The 22970-nt window shown below is 34.8% G+C and overlaps 1 protein-coding gene across 2 annotated transcripts; it reads left to right on the top strand.

Moving 5' to 3' along the window:
• The first annotated feature begins 2743 nt into the window (after nucleotides 1–2743).
• LOC131064945 (2-oxoglutarate-dependent dioxygenase AOP3-like) lies at nucleotides 2744–8971 on the top strand. Of its 2 annotated transcripts, XM_059207257.1 has the most exons (4): nucleotides 2744–3155; nucleotides 8030–8100; nucleotides 8227–8357; nucleotides 8431–8971. In XM_059207257.1, the coding sequence occupies exons 1-4, from the start codon at nucleotides 2785–2787 to the stop codon at nucleotides 8653–8655; spliced, it is 798 nt and encodes a 265-aa protein (XP_059063240.1). In that variant the 5' UTR covers nucleotides 2744–2784; the 3' UTR covers nucleotides 8656–8971. The 2 variants fall into 2 exon arrangements, with proteins under 2 accessions (XP_059063240.1, XP_059063239.1); XM_059207256.1 differs by having other exon boundaries at nucleotides 8030–8357.
• Nucleotides 8972–22970: the final 13999 nt, after the last annotated feature.

The raw sequence follows: 22970 nt of genomic DNA, 5'->3' as shown, positions 1-22970 counted from the left end.
ATGTGAATGAAATATTTTTTTCATTCACTTTCAACTAATAAAGTCATGAAAAACCTATACAACTTAAAGTAGTTGTCTCATTTGTAGTTTTTTATTAGAGTAAAATAGGTTTTGAAGGGACCCCAATACCCTTAACAAAAAAGGATAAAAAGCACCATGAGAAAACCAAACACAAACTAAAATCTGGCCAACATCTAAGAAAAAGGAAACCAGAGGGTCTACAAACTCGAAATCCTATTATAGATTCTTTAACATTTTTATAGTTTCTACATTCTTGCTAATAAATCCTTCAAGTTGATGTTCAGAACATCATGGAAAATATGAGCTTGGTCAATCTTACCTTTATCGTGGTTGTATGTTCTAGTTGAGGGACCAAGAGAAGGTCCTATACCCATCCCATGTTGATCTACTGCAACATTCTTCCCTTTGTCCTCCCTAATTGTTGAAAGAGGGCTAGAGCTACCTTTTGTCAAACCATCAAGAGTCTGCACCTTTTCATTATGTTGTTTGATACAATCAATACTAATTTACATAGCTATTCTACTCACAGCCACAATAACACTAAGTTTATCATGTACCTTGGCAATGGTATCTTCTAGATGTCCAATCTTATCCTCATGACCCATCTTCATAGTTTTCACATCCTTGGCCACATTTTGGATAAGAGAAATCATTTTATTAGTGTTGTCCAAAGTAGGGATCCTGTTCAAACTATTCTTCCCCAAATCCACTTTTTCATTAAGGGTATTAACCCTTCCCTTTAAAATTAAGTTGATTTCAGACACCATCCAATTGAAAAGCTTGTTTTGTCCCTTTGTCACGTCCTTTCCCACCATCAACATGTCCCATGTCCTTCTTTCTCTATTTCAACAAGGATTGCTATGTGTAATTCCATTCTCTTGGGGGTCCATCTCAGAATCACAGATGTTGGCCTTGTTCCCTACCTTCTCATCCATCATCTTTTTAGCATTCACACTTGGTTTCTCCAAAATCTTCTTAGCATGAGGGGTATTGGTCTTCCTTTTGTCCCCAATCACAAAATGAGACAAATTAGGGCCCTTTTTCTTCTCTTTAGCCATTTTTTACTTTGAAGATTTAGTTCATATACCCTCACTTGAGTTGTCTCATTTATTGTTTGTTTCATTAGAGAGATCAATATTTCCAAATGCTATCTCTTTCACTTCCAAGTAGATTGTATTCAATGGAAAAAATTTATTATAATTTATTAAATATTAAAATGTTAGTTGAAAACTCAATCATATTTTTACCTTCCTTAGGCACTCGAACAGAGATTCACAAGTTGATTTATAAAACTTTCATGAAGTTGCAAGCATGTCTATAGATGTTGAACTATGTTTACATGTTTCATGGGCTCATGAAGGTCCATGTAATAATAAAAATGTACCTCGATAGAATGTTGAGATATAGTGACATGAGAATTTTGAATATCACTTTTACTAGAACTTTTTTGGTCCTATAGGGTTTCTCCAAGTGTATATTTGTGTTTAGTGTAATTTTCATGCTTCATTTCTTTATATTTCTAAATTATTGCATTCATTTATAAATAGTTAAAAGGTACAAAACATGTATTTCATTTTTTATTTGACTAATTTTTAGTTCTAGTTGCTAAAGGAGATAGAATCTATAATTAGTGGACCATGAAGTGGAATTCCACTCAAGTTTGTAGACCATGTTTCCTCTACTATCCTCAACAAGAATTCTAAAGGAAACATGGTTATTAGAACAAGTTGTACACTAATTTCTATAATTATATTCTTCTTATCCCTTCGGTGTTCTCTTCTAAACAATAATTAATTAGTTGAAGTGTTCCATGCACAATTATTTTCAAAAGAAGGCTAATCATGATGTTCAATAATTGGTCAACTAACTCTAGTGAATTGTATTTCAAAATATAAATACATCAATTTTGATCTATTTTTTGGGTTACGTGAAAATATTTATTTCCTACTAGGAGGAATGGCAAATAAAACCCAAAGTTTTAAGATACGAGCTTGTTACCTTTCAATGACCTACCTTTATTTTTATGGGTGATTTAGATGTAACTTTCAAATAATCACAAAGCTAAATATAAGTTATTAAGGTAACAATCCATTTTATGTATATTATGTTTCAAATGCATTGAATTATTTAGGAGTGATAAGTAACTCAATTGACCATACTTATATAGATCGGAAAACTTCTCTTAATTTCATATATAGACACATACATGTTTTTAAAACTCAAATTACTATTAATGATATAATTGATATACTAACATTTTTTAACAATTAATCAAATTCTCTTTGAAACACTAAACAAACTAATGAAATCCAACTAATTTTCTTATTAGAAACATTTCTACAAGTATCACAAATAGTCTAAGACAATTAACTAAAAGCTTCTATTGAAAAAGACAGCCACTAAGTGCAAATAACCGAGGCCTAAATGTAACGGTCATATGACCATATTTAAACATTTGTACCATAAAATATTATATAAGATCCTACAAATATAAATTAGATATATATTTAATCTTATTTATATTAAGATGCATTTTAATATTTTAATGACACTTTCAAATGAACAATCATCGCAAAAACAATTTGCTAGACAGGAAGGTCCACCATCAAATTTACACATCCACGCCAAAAATATTCTATCAAAGTTGACCAACGTGACTTAGCTCGTGCTTCGTCAACTTGACTGTCAGATGCACTTAATCTCTCTCATGCCAACCCTTCACCATTAATCCTAACCCTTCTGCGTTACAATTTTCATCTGACAATGGTTTTTCCAGAGGCTGAGCTCCCTGTAATAGATATTTCTGTTCTTCAATCAGAGTTAAAAGAAGGTGATCCTGATCTTCAGAGGCTGTGCAATCAAGTAAAAGAAGCTGCCCAACAGTGGGGAGCTTTTCGTGTGGTGAATCATGGAGTCGAAAAGGAGCTTCTAAACACAGTGGATTCAGTTTCTCGAGGTCTTTTCAGTCTTCCACCCCAAGTAAAAGAAAGAGCCGTTTGTCTTCCATTTGATGGGTATTCGAAGGGCGTTGGTCTTTCATCTGGCGAGGCCATATGTTTCCCAGCAGTACTGGCTTCTGATTCGATTCAGCAATATGCACAAAAGCTATGGCCCCAAGGAAATCCTGAATTTTGGTATGTTATACAACTTGTTTGATTTTTTAAGGCAATCTGAAATTCATTTCTATCGTTTCAATTAATCAGTATTTTAATTTAAGTTCAATTTTGTTTAATTGGGTATTATTTGTTTTTGGTAAAATCATGGAGTGTTTGATAATAGATTTATTCCTTCAATCACCTCTTTTCTCATTCTTGGATATTTCATAGCTTTAGTTCTTATTTATTTCTTTGAATGTTTAGTTAGATAATTATCTTATTATTTAATATTAATTAACAAATAAGATGTTATCGTTTTTTATTAAGGTAAACAGGTTTTACAGGGACCTAAAATCTAGTTAGATAAAAATACAAAAAATTAAACAGAAGCTAACTAGTTCAAAAACAATGAAAAAACAGCCACAGAAACAGGGGCCACACTCACACTCACACTCACACAAAAACCACTAATCGAAAAAACTAAAGAAACCACTAAACCAGAGATTGGATCAGCTCCGATTTCTTTTGGATCATACTCGTGTTAACTTCCTCGAGCTCTTCAATGATGAACTTGGAGGTACTAGATTGTCTTGGTTCCTGCTCCTCATCCTCGTATAAGGGCCAGTAGTGATATATGATCTCGTAACTGCAAGTTTGGCTCCTGGATTTTCTTCTTCTATTTGGTGTCTGAGGGTGGGATACTAATGACCAATTGGGCTCTTTGGTCCACAATCATCACATTGACCTTTTTGAGACCCTCAATGCTATTATTCATGGCTTCCCTGCTAATATCAACCAGATTCCCTAGGTTGCCTTTAAGCTCTTCCAAGCTTATTTCCAACCGACCAATCCTTGTTTCATGATCCATTTTCATGATCTTAACATCTTCTGATACTTTATGTGTCATTCAGATAATTTCGTCAGTTTTTCTTGCCATGGGTGTCTCAGTATAGGTGTCAATAATGCCCTTAATTCCTTCCTTTAGCATGTTGATCTCCTTGCTGACACAAAGAAAGTAATTTTCATGGCTTTTTTAATACAATTATTAAGGAGAATATCAAAATTAGAATCTTTTTGAGTATTCCCCTATTCAACTTTAATGGGGATGTCAAGCTTTATTTCCTTCTGCTTTCCCTTGGCTTCCCCTATTTTTCCTAATTTAGACTTTTTCGTACTTGGTTGCCCAGAACCCTGTAAATTGGGGTTTGGAGTTTTATATTTACTGGTAGCCCATCTGCGGTGTTTGTTTCTTCTACTGCTACTAGTGCCAAGTGTAATATTTTCAGGGGGGGCCTCCTCCTGAGAGGGAAAATAGTCTAGATCTTCTGAGACATTAAGGTCTCGCCAGTCCATAGCCATACCAGACCCCTCTTCCTCCATCCCCATGTCAAACACAATTTGTACATTAGGGTTGGTCAAAGAATTAGGGGTTTTGACAACTAGGGATCTTTGGAATATTCCATGATGAGCATGATTAACCCCTCATGCAAGACAAGGTTGTCACTATTTTTGGCGTGATTCGCAAGGCTATTTTGAAGAGAAGATAATAAGAAAAAAGGAAAATAAATTCTTCTGTTATGCCTAAAATGATTCAATATCATAAAGTGGTAAGAGAATATACTGGCATAACTATCATCAAGTCTAATGTACCTCATTATCACTTCAGCCATATCTACTCAAAGTGATTGCGGGTCCTTCCTATTATAACCATTGTTTTCCATCTTTCGGACCCTGTTTCTCTTGCTTTGTTTGTCAAAGAAGCCCAAAATGACTTCTTTCACCTTCTTCCTCTCTATGTAAAACTTATTGCCATCGATCTGCAAGCTAGTTATCACCACAATGAAGGCTTCACCAATTCTAAACTCTGCTCCAAAGTCCGTGAGGATACCTTTCTTCCAACCATTCACAAAATCCTATGGCATTTTTGGGTCATTGCCATAAAGCCTCTTGAATATGACACAAGGCCCCCATCAGTAATCTTTGTCAACAACTCCCTACTCTTTTCCCATTTCTCATAGGAAGTAAGCTCCATTCTATTTTTGTCACCTCCCATAAGCAATCTACCTTTGTAAATTGGGTGTAAGCACCAAAGCCAAACCAGGCAATGAAAAACCAGACACAGAAGAAAGCTCTAGAAACCTTGGTTTTGAAATTCAAACTAAAATCACATGAAAGATCACTACTCATTTGGCAATTTGTCATCATTAATGTGATATGAGTGGCCAATACATTCGGTGTTCTTTCTTGTCAATTCACACAATTGTATCAAGAAAGTTTCCCTTCCCATCAACCACCTTATGTTCATATAATCCACACTAATATTTGCAAGGTGGTTGGATGGCATGTTACCTTCCCGATAAACATGGGAAATTTTGAATTCATCCAATTTTGTAATCATGATGTGGCACTCCTAAATTAAGTGCTTGATAGTCCAGCTAGGCTTGGTATGTTTACTCACACATCTAATGATGTTAAGTGAATCTTTCTCAACCCACACCATTTTGAACCCTTCTTTGATAGCCATGTTTAAACTAGTGTAAGTAGCTTTTGCCTTAGCATAGTGGTTTGTTTGGGTGCCCAGTGGGAGTGCCACTATTGAAACAAGAATAAGATGCAATCTATTATTCATTTTTTTGACTTGTTTTTGAATAATTTTATGCTTCGCAAAATAAAAAGGGTTGTTTTAAAATAAGAGGAGGAATCCTAAGCTTGTCCTAGTAGTAGTCAAACCTCTAGATATGGACAATTTGTTGTGCACAAAACATAAATGTCAAGATGTAGAATTCAACTTTGTATTCTTTAGAACCAAATATCTCTTGAGCGATTCTTGTTGCCAGTTTACAGATGTTGATTATCTATATGTTCTTTATACTTACATGTCCATAATTACTCAATTCAGATTTTTTGGCATGTAAACCAAATAGATAGTAGATGGATACAAAAAGGGTTGGATTTGGAGTGTGAGATATAATGATTGAATGTGGTCTACTAGGTCAAGCTAGATAACCTAGTCTATAGTATTGCATGGCCTAGGGATGTGTGCAAATGAATTTAGCTAATAGGTTATGGGTAGGGGCTAATTCATGAACCAAATAAATTGATTGAGCACTTCAACTATATAGAAAGTGTTGTTAAAATATATGATACATACTTTTATCCTTTACATTCCCCCCTACTTTGGCATGCATGTGAATTTATGAATTATATATGAAAATATAAATGTGTTAATTAAAAATGAATAAGTATGTTAGGATAAAGCATTGGACCTTCAAATGATGCCTCAATAACTTTTAGTACTTATGGAAAGAATTCATTTCTCATTACTGTACACATGATATTAGTTGTTCATATATCAAGTGTTTTTTGTTAAAAGTATGTAATTATTATTCAAAACATGTAATAGCTATGAAACACAACTATAATGAGTTGTAAAAGATAGAGAAATATGTCATGAAACATAATGTGAATTCATAAATATTCCACCCTAAGCATATGCATTGAAAAAGATTTTTTGTTATCTAAGATTTAATGACACATAAGACAATATGAAGTTGATTTAACCAATGTGTATCCTACTACAAAGTAGATGCACAACAAAAATTAAAACTAGTGTAAATTAAAACATGACACATAAACTAGTGTGTACCTAGAACCAATATGAGCCCACAAAGAATGTGTTTGGAAAAAAGAAAAATATATTATAGATAGTATTATGACACATAAGTTGATGGAGAGCTTGAGTAGAAGTAGCTCCCAAAAAGTATGGATAAATTCATATAAATTTAGAAAATGAAATATTTTTTGGGAAAAAATTTGTTATACACCTTGTATAAGAAAATAAATGTTTTAACGTATAAAATAAATATTTATTCATGGTCCATCTTTGGAGATGTGTTTAGTTGCATCAGATACTTATTTGGGTCCACTTGTAAAGTTGTATGCTACTATTGGTTGGATATTTTAGGTATGGGCTAGATATTTATCCAAGGGAAAATGTAAGCAATGGAGGATGGGGTGATAGAAACAAAATCATTTATATGGTAAACAATTAATAACCAAAATCCAAGAGCTATATTTCTTGTCAAAATTAATAATTTGTCATAAATGAATCAAATATATTGGGAGAAAGCAAAAAGTTACGTGGAAAAGTACTAAAAGGAGGGAAAAGGTGTGTTGGTATAAAAGAAAATAAATGTTGGTGGATTTGTTTGCCAACATGTACTATGAAAGGTTTCTTTTCATCATCCATGTGTTATTAGGAATAGCTACTAAAGGAAATAATATAGATAAATGCATTTAGTATAGATTAACATTTAGTAAGGTTTAACATTTAGATCCATGAGCTTAACAAATAATCTATTTTCCATTTGTTTTCTTGTGCCATTGTCCTAGGTATGTTCCACTCTTGCTTTTGTCTTTGATTTTCACATAGAGACATAAACTTGGTACAACTAAGGTTTTAATTGAGGAGAAAATAATGTTTGCAAATCAATGCCTTCCCTAAAGGTTTTTATATAGACCACCAGTCCTTATAACATTTAGATCTCAAAATTTTAAGGTTGGACAAGTTTTAGACTATTAAGAATCAATGAGATGTGTTGCATGGGTATACAATCACTTTTGTGACCTTGTATATTTAGATTTCCTAGTCAAAGATATAGACTAAAATTTCAAGACATTGATAGATGATTTTCTAACACCTAAATAAAAAACTTCACATTAAAATCAAAACTAAAAGTACATGCATTGAATTTATTTCCTTCCTTTCTTTATTTAAATATTTAATTTTCATTGTATTTTAACATTTAAATTTTATAATATTCTATAATGAATCTAAACTCTATTATTTAAATTAATTATTACTTGATTGAATACAAATATAATAATTTTAATTTTTTGGACATGTTGTGCAGTGATAGCCTAAGAACATACAGTTCCAAGTTAGCTGATCTAACAAATTCCCTAATAAAACTTATCCTTGAAGGTTTGCAACTCAGCAAACATTTTGAGATTGATTTTGCAGAATGTGAAGCTTTGCTTCGTCTCAATTATTTCTCTCTGCGTGAAAAATCAAGCAACACTAATGATATTCTTCTCAAGGAGCACACAGATTTGGGTGTGATGACAATTCTATATAATGACCAAGTGGTTGGTCTTGAAATGCGCTCTAAACAAGGTGAATGGTTCACTGTAAAACCTCTTGCTGGATCATTCACTGTCATCATAGCCAGCGCTCTAAAGGTAGGGAGATTCCTAAATCTAGTTTAAACTCAATTATTTCTTTAGATGAATTCTGATATTTTTTTGGCTACAGATATGGAGCAATGATAGATGTTGGAGTGTGGAGCATCGTGTAGCATATGAGGGGAAGGAGCCTCGTCTTTCTATCGGTTTCTTCTGGAATTTTTTGAAGGAAAAAGAGGTGCGTGTACCAGAGGAGCTCATAGATGAACACTATCCACATCGTTATAAACCCTTTCTTTTCAAAGACTATAGAAATGCTCGAGTCCAAGAAGCTCCTCTTGACATTTTTATTTAGAATTTAGTGATTTTAAAAAAAAAAAAAAAAAATTAAAAAAAAAAAAAGAAGATAAATATCATTTTTAAGTATGAATGGAATGTAAATTTGTTGTTGATTTCTTGTTGAGCTATATAATATTTAGTAATAGGTGTCACGTAGTGGTATAGTGTTTATTTTTGAAATATTATAATGTTAAAATTCGTATTTATCTTACAATGTTGTATATTTAGAAAGAGAATGATATCAATGAATAAACTACTAGCTATCAATGAGAAAGTGCTTGCTTAGTGTAGTGCCCATCTCTTATCTATCTTATGTGATTAAATTTGTTAGATATTATGGGCTTGAATGTTTTCTTGATACTCCTTGCTTCATCTTTCATTCTTGATAATTGAAATTATCTTTAATAAAAAATGGACATGTTATGATTGTGATAATTACTATGGTGATGTTAATTCAATGTTCCTGATTAAATATTGAAGTTGGATTTATGTTTAGCTCCGTGGATGATCACTCATTAGGAGGACGCGATACCTTTACCTATCTTGCTTATCTATGTTTTGATGGACTTATGATTAGATTTGCTGTTTTGACTAGATGCATGGTAGTGTTTGCAGTGAAATTTTGATTTTGCAAATGTTTAGAATAGGAAGTGATATATGCTTTACTCGCAATATGCTAGAATTACATGTTATTGAAAATAGAATTGGAAGTGATTATGATACTAACACAAATATGGTAATCGATTGGAATCTCATATCACTAATTCTGAGAGGCATATGGGTTCACAATCATCTTCATTCTATTGATGATATATATTACTCATGTATATGCATATATGATGTTCTATGGAGTTTTCTAGTGGATGTAACTTGCAAGTATAGGCATCGATTCCTCCCAATCTGAGGACTGAGCATGCCCTATTGGCTTATGAAGGTGGTAGTGGGAGATAGCAAGGTCTTAGGTGTCCACCTCATGTTTCTTTGATGTTGGAGTAAGGTTAGCACCCTTAACCTTTGCATGCTTTTGGTCTCAGTCAACTGGGTTGTCTATTATGTAGTGTCAGTTAAGTCAGTTGGGTGCGAGCTCTAACTATTGTGTTATGGTTATTTAATAAAGTTATTATTATAACTAAAATTTAATAAAAGAATTAAATTAAACATATAATTAAAATTGAATGTAAAGTATATATATATATATATATATATATATATATATATATATATATATATATATATATATATATATATATACTGCCATACTTGAACCTGAACATAATGGTTATAATACATATACCATACTAAATATATTTATATATATAAAGATGCACAATTAAACTATTCCATTTGTAGCAATACTGGAGATCTAAATTTATTATTTGTTAATTCTGTTAATGTAATCATTTTGCATTCATGTGTTATCTGGAAGGGGATAGAAATCCAAATACATTCTTATTTATTTTGCTGCCATACAACAAAACTATGCAATAATCATGTAAGATTTGTTTGGTTGCTATGACGTTTTACATATTCAAATACTTCACCTTTCTCATTTAAATTTATGGATATCTTAAATGGTCTAAGAAATATATGTTATTGAAAAGTGAATGTGTTTTAATATAAATGTAAATAAATAAGAAAATGAATATTTATTTAGCAATTATTTGAAACAAATGAATTTATTTTCACTATATTTAAGTATGTCAAGGTTTAAAGTGTTTTGACAATGTATGAAGATGATTAACTTAAGAGATGGATTATATTGAATACATTTGTTGTTGATTGCTAGACATATTTTATAGAGATGTCACTATACATCATACAAAGTATTATTCATCATTAAAAATTAAAAAAAAAAACATAAAAAGATAAAAATATTAATTACTGTGATAATGTTTAGAAACTAAAAATAAAATAACTTCTTAATTAATAAATAAATTTTTTTTTTATTTAATAAATTTTAAAATTAAAAAAAAACTACATTACTAATATTTTCTTACAAATTTTAATAAAATAGAAGTCAATATAGCTGAAAACAATATGAACCTACACCATCATAAATTATTTTTAAAAGACAATATAAAATATTATTTAAAAGTAAAGTTACCAAAACAATAATCTTATAAATTGTAATTTTTCATCATAAAAAAGGAACAAGACAAATATTTTAAAAATTTAGCATGAAAAGTAATTTTAAAATTAAGAAAATTTTATATAATTAATTTTTTTAACAAATTATACCAAAAGTAAAAGTCGATATTATTATTTTACCATCTTATATTATTATGTTTTTTATTAAGGGTAAACAGATTTTGAGGGGACCAGAAACCCTGTACAATAGGTTTTGAGGGGACCCGAAACCCCACAGGTTTTGAAGGGACCCGAAACCCTCAGATTTTACCAGCATCTGGAACCCACAATACAACGCTGCTAAAAGAAAAGAGCATCAGCATACTAGCAGCCACACCAAAGACTAGACATAAACTCATCCCTAAAACATACACAAGGGTTTTACAAGGCTCCCTAAACCTACAAATGTTTACATGGGTGTATCCAGGCACCCATTACCTTTAACAAGACTAGATTACAATAAATCAACATATTCTCACAATCTAGACAAGTGGGGTTTTGAAGGGCTCCCCTATCCTTTATCATGAGTTTTAAGTTGGCTCTCACAACCAACACACAAGGGTTTTCCTAGGCTCCCTTAACCTCTAACAAAGTATTCAACCTGCCAACAACACAACTAACCCTTAACCAAAAACCACAACTGGCCAGACTGGGCCCATTAAAATTTCTAGCATCCAGCTTGCCTGTGGGAAGAACAAGACTCCCACAACCAACACACATAGAAAAGACAAAAAGACAAAAAGCACAAACAAACAAAAAAACCAAACTATGGGTTTTACCAGGGTCCCACAAGCTAAGTCAAAAGGGGGATATTGAAAGGCATCCCAAATATTCAAGATGGGTTTTTAAATGGTTCCCATAACTAGCAGGAAGAAACTCGTAACCACCCAGCATCTGATCAGAACCCGCCTTTCAACACAACACCTCTCCACCTCTATAAGACAAAGACCCACCTTAATAGGGGCTAAAAGGAAAGAGACCAACAACAGAAAGAGCCAAGCTTCCAACCTCAAAACAAAGTCTAGCAACCAACAACTAACCTCATAATGCTTAGATGTAAAGAAGGGTTTTGAATAGGCTCCCAAAACCATGAACAAAAGGAGAGGCATGCACTAGAAAGACTCTCTGCCAGCAAGCTTCACCAAAATATCCACCTTTATAAGAGATGAGGGCAAAAAAAAAGCAACAGAGAGAGAAAAGCAAGAGTACAACCAGCCTCAAAAAACATGGGTTTCAAAACCCCCAGCAGGAATCATCCCACAAAACTCAACCCACAACTCTTCCCCTCTATAGAAGAATGGTCCACCTCAATAAGAAAGACTAAGATAAATGGAAAAATGATAGCCTCTAAAACATCAGAGAATCTCTTGAAAATAATAGATCCATAAAAGTCCTCATAGTCTGCAAGAGATAACTCTGAATAGCCACACCAAGAAAAAATGGAGACCTCCCACACAGAGGCCCCCATCCACACTAGAACTTTCCCATAGGGAAGAATACAACCTATGGGGAAAGGGGAAACCAGGAAAACACAAAAAAACTATTCTCCTAAAACTCCACCTGGATCCCAAACAACCCCCTCACTCCAAGGCTCGATCGAGAAAGCACATTCTACGAAAAGAGTGAGGAAATCAATCACCGCATCCACCATAACCAGAGCCAAGTAGCCGCGGGACCCACTTCCACGAGAGGAAGTAGTGACAAAAAGAGAGGCCGAGAGGATAGGACAAAAATCCCCATCACCATGCACAACCCCAGCCACACCTAGAAAGACCCTCAACTCAACAAATCTGCCATCGATCATAATAAGACCAATGGGCAAAGCAGAGTTAAGGCCAGCTAAACAACAAGCCCTTCCACCAAATAGCAAACTGATCCTCCAAATGGGGAATGACCGAGAACAAACAAGCCAAGGGGTAGTAGGAAAATACCCTCAATAGCCCCAAACGAAGCACCAAACCCGATGCCAACCTTCTTACGGAGAACATTGCAAGCAGCCAAAAGGGAGGAGGGTTACCATGCAAGCATCGTCTCCAATAGTTTCTGAGCACAACCGTCCTCCCAACACTTACAGTCACCATCATCTTCGCCATCCCTATCTTCTTAAACCTCCCCTTCTATGCCATGGCTTCTTGAAACCCTAGCTACGCTTCTGCTTCCACTCCCTATCTTGCCCATCATTCTAAAAAAGGGGGAGATCTTATATTAGTATGTTATAGTATTATTAAAATTTAATACTATTTTTAAATTATTTTATCATATTATGATTATATTATAATTAATATATTCTTATTTTATATTATTTTTTTGTTATTATATTAATATTTTTATATTATCATAATAATAATGTAATATTAATTATAAATTAATATACGAAATAATCACATTAATGTTTAAATAATTTTGATTGTTAAAAATAGTAAGAATTTATTCATTATAGATGATTTTTTAAAGTAACAAAGATCTTATTTATAAATAAAATAAACAAAAATAATATTTTCTTAAAGTGTATAATATAAAATTACATTATTCATCATAAAAAATAAATTAACAAAAGAAATGTAAGATTACAAATAATGTACATAATCTTACATTATTTTTTTAAATTGACATTATAAAAAAATATTAAATAATATGCTGATTTTTTTGAAAGTAGAAATACTTTGAATTTTACAAGCTTCAAGTAAGGTAGGCTTTTCACAACTAGTAGGATTAGGATTACAAATAAAATTGTAATTCTAGCTTTGAAGTTGATACTCTACTATCTCTAATAAAAGGGTAAACATAGAGTAGAGATGAAAGTATTTCAACCATATCTAATTTTAATAAAAAATTATGGATTCACAAGTAGAAAAAATTATATGTAATTTACAAACTAAGACACATTGAGTTAAAATATTAAAGTAAATTTGACAACTTACTTTTGAGGAAGAAACATGATTGTTGCACATTAAACTCAAGCAAACTAATCTATTAGAGGAACTCAACAAAATGATTCATCCAAGGGTTAATACAAAATTATTCATAATTGTTGTCAAAGATTTATTCTTGACCAGTTGTTTGTGATCTTTTTAATATGTCTTTATATAAGATCACCACCCTTGTTTTGTTGATTTTAATATTAAAAATACTCTTTAATATAAATAAAACATATGACAAATAAATAATTTATTTTTATTTAAAAATAATAAATAATTAAATAAAATGCATAAATTAAACAACTCAAAATCTGCACAAAAAAATTCTCATAACAACCTTGCTCACAAGCCCTTAAAAATATATTAACTTCCTAGGCATTCTCCCTTTTTGAATTGCCAATCAAAAGTGATAAGATAAGTATAGCAATTTTTGAAGACCTCCCATTGAAATAAACTTATATGCACTAATGGATAGGCGATACCCAACTAAATAATGGGAATTGATTTAGATCGTAGAAATTAAAAATAGATTTATTAAAGTCTTTTTATTTCAATTTTTTTTAAAATATCTAATGAAATATCTATCAAAAATAGCTTTGATAAAATTTAGTGCAAAAACCCAAGACCCAATTAAAGTTAATTCCGATCAATGAAATAGCCTATCGACTAAATACACATTTCCTAATTGTAGAACATCTCATATATTATAGTTCAGAGTATTTGTCCAATATTTATATAAAATATAATAATATTTGTTTTAGAAATTAATATAATCCTTCTCTTGTGCATTAAGGGATTAACTTTTAAGTTTGTATTACCTTGTGTTCTAGTATTTGTATATTATAATGTTTTGTTTATATTTTCAAGAGAAATTTTAAAATATAATTCTATTTAATTACTAAAGTATATACGTGTTTTAGAGAGTCCTTTTAACCATTCTTATTGGAATTAAAATCTATGTCAATGAACAGTAGGTCAGAATTTCAATCGCCCTTGTGAACCTATAGTTTCATAAGTTCTTATATATGTGTATAATTTGGAAATGAGTAATTTAAATGTTACTTAAACTATTTGTTTATATATCTTAAAATTATGTCTTCATTCCACAATATTAATGTAAATGCTATTTAAATTGTTCCATAATTATTGTTAAATATAAATAAACCTTGGATCAAAGATGTAAATGAAATATTAATTTAATGAAGGTGGTTATTGATGATGGTGTTTTTATGTATGGTTTTTACTAGGGCAAAACAGGTTTTGAAGATAGTCATCAAAGTCCACCCGAAAAACAAAAGATAGCAACCACAGAAAGGATAGTTGGTCAGAAACAAAAAGCCAGCAATAGAAAAGACACAACACAAAGAAACTAAACACCAGACAGCGAAGAAAGCATAGAAAAACAACCAAGCCTAGGTGAATTTCTTTAGCAATTTGGCAACTTCCAGTTCCAATTGCTCCATTGTCACAACACTCCTCTTGAGATCTTCAATTTCCCTACTTTGGTTTTTCTTCTTCCTAGTACTTGCTCTTGTTCTTTTTCTAAGACCATCTTCATTATCTTCAGGGGTTTCGACCTTCTCCTCAGTAGTGTCCCCGAGGGCCTTATCCCCTTGGACCTATTCAAGTTTTCTAATAAGGACCTTGATACTATCAGAGGCTACCTTTAAAATCTTATAACTTTGCTCCCCAATCTTTTTGAGGGTATTCTCAATCCCTTCCATCTTCTTTTCAGTTGCTCATTCTCTATCTTCGAGGGCTTTAAAGCTATTGCATTGGGCATTAATAATTTTCTCTGCATTGTTGATAGCTTTAGTCAGCTCACTTAAGGAGTCAGGAAGAGAGCTGAACTTGCCAGTGCCAATAGATTGCATAGCTTCAAGTTTGCTAGCTTCCTGGACCTGTTTATCTTTTATGTTTTTAATTTCCTTTTGTACCCAAAAGAAGACCTTCTTGAAGCAATCCATTACATTTTTGATACAAAGGTCAAACTCCAGAGGGGAACCATCTTAAGCTTCATCTCCCACAAGGTCCAAGTTCACCTCCAAATCCACCTCCTTCCACTTAGTTGTCATAATTCCTTGTTGGAGAATTCTCCTCAGCCAAGCCCTTTCTCTTATCCTTGGAGTCAGTAGGAAGGGGCGTACGGTTCTTGGCCTCCAACTCCTCACCTCTTAGCATCTTCCCCTTTTTCTTCTGGCTTGAAATAATTTGAACCTCCTCATTGTCTGTCTCCATGTCGTCTTCACTCACCTCTTCTTCCTCGTACCAACTGTCATTGTCCCCCCCTTCTTTTTTTGACTGATTGACCCTTTACCCTACTCCTCTTTGTTGGCTTTCCTTTTATGCTTTCTCGACCTGGTGGTATGGGGGTCCACCTCGACATCCACCTTTGTGTCGTACCCTTCATAATCCTCATCATCTGAATCACCCAAATCATCATCTGACTCGAATACCTCAGATATAGCCTGTTGAACAATGGTATTCTTGATATGGTTGTATAAGACCACCATAAGACCCTCATGTAATGTAGGATTAGTCTTGGGATTAGAGATAGAATTCATAATCTCGGCATATAGGGCACATAACAGGTAGTAGGGGAGGGAGATTTTCTCCTTGTACCAAAAATGATTAAGAATAACAAAATGGTAACTATAAACTCTGGTATATCTACCATCTAAAGCTATAAATTCCATGAAAGAAAACAAAATCCATCGCCAAAGATTCTTGATTACCTTAGGGGAGTAGTATGTGTGGCTTCCCTTGACTAGTTTCTCTTTCTCCACCTCATCCTTTGCAAATTTCTTCATAGCAGCTTCTGACAGCTTTCGGTCCCTGTAGAATTTGATCCATCCATTGGCAGACCAATTGCCTCAGAGATCATGGTCTCATTAACCTTAACCTTCCTGTTGCCAATGGTTAGGGTGCCCTAATTCCACCCCATTTTGAAAATACTAGTGATTTCAGGTCTTTTTTCTTGCATTCTTTCGATGTAATCTGACATTTTTGCCGCTTGTAGCACAGCCCAAACCTGGGGACGGTCCCACCATTTATCATTGAGAGGAGCACCTCCAATCCAAGCATCATCCTGGAAATTTACCCTTCTACCATTACTAATGGCCCACACATTGCCCAGATGCATAATGCCTTTTACATGAGTAACACTATTCCATATGGTAGAACCGATTGAGATATAATCTGAGGCAAGGAAATCATCCATGGTAGGACTCAAATGTAAATATTTAACCTTCGAAATTTCATTCCATTCACTTGTTCCCTAATAGATTCTCCATATTTGTTTGGCCAGGAGAGTTTTATTCAATGTTTTAATGTTTCTCAGGCCAAGCCCCCCCAAACTTCTTTGGTTTGCAAACTTTATCCCAGGCAATGAGGGCAACTCTCTTCTTCTCCTTGACCCCAGACCATAGGAAATATTTTTGAATTTTCTCAATTGCATCTGCAAATTTTCTAGGTATTTTAAGAGACTTAAGGTGTAAATCAAAAGACTTTGGAGAGAAGATTTCAAGAGCTTGATTTTACCTGCTGGGCTAAGAAGGGTCCCTTTCCACCCAGCCAACTTCCTACTGAATCTATCAACAAGATTATTCCAGAAAATATCTGTATGTTTTGTACCCAAGGGGAGACCCAAATAAATAGGAGGTTGGCCAATTTGGCATCCTAGGATATAGGCCATCCTAGTCTATCTGTCCTCTAGAGTGTTGAAGAAGAATAAATAGCTTTTCTCCCAGTTAATCGATTGACCTGAAGGAGCACTATACGTATTGAGAAGGTTCTTCATGTTAGTTTCTTCTCTAATTGATGAAGAACCCATTAAAATGGTATCATCAACAAATTGTTGGTGAGAATAGGCCTTAAATCCAAAAGGAGAGATTCCCAACAAAAGACTCTGAGAAACAAGTTTGCTTATATTTCTGCCCAAACATTCAACCAAGATAGTGAATAGAAAAGGGGAGATGGGGTCCCCCTACCTAATGCCCCTAGAAGATTTCAAGAAAGGGGAGGGTGCTCCATTCATGATGACAGAGAATGAAGGGGTCAAAATGAGTTGGCCAACTAGCCGAATAAACTTTTCACAAAAACCAAAAACTCTAAGCACATTGTCCAAAAACCCCTTGTCCACCCAATCATAGGCCTTAGACAAATCCAATTTCATCAAGAAGCCCTATTTCTTCGATTCCAATAGTGAGTGAATATTTTTATGAATAGTGATGATAGAGTCTAAGATTTGTCTTCCAAGCACAAAGCCACTCTGTTGGGGCGATATAATGGATGGAAGAACCGTGAGCAATCTACTAGTGACCACCTTTGAGATAATCTTATATAAGGAATTACACAAGATGATCGGTCTGAATTGATCCATCGAGTCAGCCCCTGGACATTTGGGAATCAAAAGCAGAAAAGTGGCAATGAGTTCCTTTACGATAAACCTGGCCCCAAAAAATTCTTGCACTCCCTTAACCAGATCCTTTTTTATAATACTGCAAAAGGTTTGAAAGAAGAACAAGGGGAACCCATCAAGTCCTGGGGCTTTATTACCATTAAAGGAGAATGCCACTTTCTTAACTTCCCCTTTAGAAAGAATGACAACTAGGACATTATTCTAATCTTTATTAATGAGGGAAGGAATGGTCTCTAAGAGGGTCCTTTGGGAATGATCATCTAGCCTGCTATCCGCAAAGAGAAGAGAGTTGAAAAATTTCCTGGCTTCATTCCTAATCTCATCGTCCTTCCTTGTTTTAGATCCACCAATCCTCAATTTAGAAATCCTATTAACAACCTTGTGTTTCAGAGTAGTCATATGGAAGAATCTGGTATTTATGTCCCCAACTTTAACCCAAAGACCAAAGAGACCAGGACTGTTGTTTCCAAAAATCTTCTTCCCTTCTGATGATCTCATGATACTTTACAAGCACTTCATTTTCCTCTCTGATAGAATCCTCAGTATATCCGCTGGCTTAGATTTTTTCCTAGATTTCCTTTAGCTCAACCTAGGTTTTGGACTTAGCTACGAATAAATCCCCCAAAACTTCTTTGTTCCATTTCTTATTATTATATTTCACATGCCTTAATTTATTTTCCATTCTATACATAGCACTACCTTTGACATCAATCGACCACCAATCCTCAATGACCATCTCAAGGTTAGGATGATCTAGCCACATCCTTTCAAATCTAAAAGGGAAATTTCTTTTTTCACTTATATTCTCTACCACAAAAACCACAGGAAAGTGGTTTGAACCAATCCAAGAAATAGACAAAAGGGAGATGTGATAATGGCTAAACAAGTCAATTGAGATAAGGGCCCTGTCTAATCTGACTTGAATAAGATCCCCCCCCCTGCCCATTAGTTGGTCCAGGTAAAATTGGCCCCTTTAAGATCAATATCATGCAAGCCCTGGTTATTAATTAAGTTCAACAGGTCCATTCGCATGTCTAATTGAGACGGAATGCCCCCAAACTTCTCATTATCATGGAGAGGAGTATTGAAGTCCCCCATCACCAGCCACCATTCATCCTTAAGAGGAGATTTGACATCCTCCAACTTCTTCCAAAATTTGCATCTACCTAGTCTATTATTATGAGCATAAATATTAGTTAGGAGCCATGAGGTACCATCCCCTAAATGATGAAACCTTATAAAAGCCACGTTATTATCTTACTTAACAGGAACCCTTGTGACTCGCCTAAGATTCCAAAAAATGACAATACCCCCAGAAGCTCCATCAAAGATACCTCCTAATACCCCACCATCCTTAAAAAGCTTAATCTTCTCAACTTTCTCTTTAGTCATTTTGGTTTCTTGGATAAGAACAATATCTGGTTTATGTTCTCTAATGAAATTTCTTAGAACATCTTGTTTATGTGGACTATTCAATACATGAATATTCCACGAAATAATTTTCATTTTCTTTTTGGGGAACATACCTCAACTATGGTCATCTGAGTCCCATCCGCTATTTTCTTGTTGGCCTCTTGATCTCTGAGTTGGCTTGTTGATATTCTTCCAGAAGGTGAGGGGATAAATCCTATGTCGGCCTTAGTCCTATTTCTGGTCTTGACAGGAGTAGCCTGGGGGGTTGAATTCGGCCCCTTTTTTCCACCTTTCTTTCATTCTATAGCTTCATTATTCTGTATATCGTCCTCTTGGTTGTTCTGGGTGGATGCCTTATGCTTGAAAGCTTCTTCCTCAACCCATTTTGCACTTATATTAAGCAATGAAGTCATGGGGGATGGCTAGAAAGTAGATTTCACCATCTCAACTGACTGTTGTGATACTGATGATGAAATCCCTCCAAGAATCAAGCACCTCTGGGCGTCCTCATAGTCAGATCGAGGGCAATCCCTGTGAATGTTTTCCATAGTGTAATTCGAAGCTGCCAACTCCTTGGTCTGCAAAACCACCTGCATTTCTCCTTCTTCTAGGTTATCACTTCGTTATTCATCCCGGTTGAGGTTTTGTCGTTCTCTCTCATCTTTGCCTATTTGATCCTCTTTTCCACCTTCAGACACATGGCTTTCTAGGTTTTCCATATTGATGTTCCCCTGTTTCTCAAAAGTGGTAGGGATGATGACACTCTTCTTCTACCATTTTCTTTTCTTCTTTAATAATCGGTTGCTTAATAGGATTTTTGTCTCTCCATTGCATTATCTTGTCTTTCTTTTCTTTCTTTTTGACAACCTGTAGGGGGCATTTTTTATCAGTATGCATTGGGTTTTTGCAGTGAAAACATGCAAAAGGTACACTTTCATATTACAATGGTTGGACCCACTTCCATAGTCTAGAGTTAATCTCAATAGATAAAGGCATATCTATTCCTTGCATGACTCCCACACAAATCCTTGCAAAGGTGAGTCTTCTTCTAGCCATTGTGATAGGATCCATAGATAAGAGCTCCCCAAAGGAACTAGTGATTCCTTTGAAAATATCTTCAACCTAGAACTCCATTGGGAGATGAAGGAATCTGACCCAGACTAGAGCTTGGACAGAAAAGGATTCATTTAGGTCCATCAAAGGTGACCATTTTTGCAGAGCCAGCACAGATTTTCCAATCAAACAAGGGCCATCACAAAGAACCCTCTACATGTCTTCTTCACAAAAAAAAGACAGAAACAACGCACCTTTGGACATGGTTGTGATCTCCACCTGACCTTTGAGTGCCTATTTACATTTAGCAAACACCCTGACAACATCAATATTCGGTCTTAGGCCCAAAAATTTGCCTACCAGTGTCAAAGCCATAAGGTTGATGTTGTGCTCAATCACTGGATCGAGAACTTCAATAGCAAATATGCCCTTTTTTGGTTATGAGATATTATGCACTGCATGGAATGAGGACTTTCCACTCAGTTTGACACTGAACAAAGAAGTCCATTGATAACCGATGTCCCTGCAATGGGCTACCTCCAGCACATGATCCTTCCCCCCCACTGGGATCAAGAGGCCTATCGCCACCTTGTGGTTCCCTAGCCATCAGATCCTTTCCATTTAGTTCGGAAGAATCATGGTAGTCCTGAGATCCGTCCTTTCCGCCCACTCCCTGGTTTGCCTGTACATTATAAGGTTTCCCACCCTGTCCTGAGTTCAAATTCAAAGTCGCTCCCTTTTATGTATGTTGTACCCTAAAGTCTTGGCAATATTCAATTGAGTTTGATCTATAGATCGTCTTAGGTTTTTTATTTTAATCAAGTTGTAGTATCCTTAGTGTTGGGAAAAATGGTGTCTCAACCTTGCATTTATGAGAGGTTACTATTTATAGTAAGTTTTTATTTGAGCATGAAATGGTGCGAAACTCTCCCTGAAGCTTCTGGTTGGCTAGATAAGCGTTCCGGTAAAGTTTCGTCGCAAGGTCATAGCTAGTTTTGAAGATATTAAAGTTTTCGTCTTGGAGGGGTGCAATAAAATATTTAAACTTAATTTTGGGGACTTTAGAGGCTCTGAAATGCCCTGAAAAGTGGCTGTAACCGGCAAAGTTATGAGGTGATAGAGCACTTCGTGAGCTTTCCGGCGCTTCAAACGGTTCGTCAATCGGACACCCAGTTCTCAAGTTATGGCCTCCGGAAGTTTGTACTCCTGAAATAGGAAAAATAATTTGTATCAGATACATAAATGAGCTGTAAAAGGGAGCAACACGTGTTGATGTATGCTTTAACATGTCATAGAAGGGAGATAAGGTCGGCTACACCTTATTGGGTGGTTTTAGCCCATGGTTTTGTAATACCGTTTGACAGTTTCTTGTATTGTATCTCCTATTTATGAGGTGTGTGAGATAGAGGTTGTGTGTAAGAGTCCTATGGCTATTGAGTTGCCTCTGAATCTCTGATTAGTGGTACTCCTGCGAAGAGCTTGCTCTGCAAGTATGTTGTAATCTATTTTTGTTTGCTGAATAAAATATTGAGCTGCTTTTGGAGGGTGGGGTTTTTCTCCCGAAAGGGTTTTCCCCACGTAAATCACTGAGTTGTGGTATGATTGCTATTATATCTATTTCTATTTTCTGTAACTGTTGTAATGATCTGAAAAAGTTTTGCATTACCCTCCTCTCAAGGTTAGTGTAGGAAGTTGTTTCCACTACTTGACTTCCTTACAAGTGGTATCAGAGCCTGATCACCTTTGGTTTCAATTGTGGGCAGTTGGGTTTTTTGAACTAATCCAGATTTGAGTGGGAGCTTGTGCAGACGACACTTTTTGATCTTGTTGCAGGAATATTCAGATGGCGAGTTCATCAGGGAGAATAGAGGTGGAGAAATTTAACGGAAGTAATTTTGAGATGTGGAAGCTGAAGATGGAAGATCTGCTAATAGATCGAGATCTTTGGGATGTTGTTGATGCGAATGTCCAAAGGCCCTCAAATCCTACTGCGGCAGCTCAGTATGATGTTATGGACTGAAAAGCCAAGGGTCTAATCAGACTGTGCCTGGCAGACTCTGTTCTAATCAATGTCCATGAAGAAAACTCTACAAAGAAGCTATGGACTAAGCTTGGTGAGATGTATCAAGTGAAATCTTTATTAAATCAAATTTTCTTAAGAAAGAAATTGTATTCCTTGAAGATGGAAGAGGGTGGACGAATTGCAGACCACCTGGAAGCATTCAATATGTTGGTGGCTCAATTAGTATCTGTCGGTGTTAAGATGGACGAGGAGGAGAAATGTCAGATCTTGCTTTGCTCTTTGCCTGATTCGTGGGATTCTCTTGTTATGGCTATCGGTAGTACTTTTGTTGTTTTGAAATCTGAAGACGTGGTGGGTGCCCTACTCGGTGAAGAGAT

Source organism: Cryptomeria japonica, chromosome 6, assembly GCF_030272615.1.
Source record: "Cryptomeria japonica chromosome 6, Sugi_1.0, whole genome shotgun sequence".
Lineage (NCBI taxonomy): Eukaryota > Viridiplantae > Streptophyta > Pinopsida > Cupressales > Cupressaceae > Cryptomeria > Cryptomeria japonica.
This window is presented reverse-complemented; position numbering and strand designations above follow the sequence as displayed.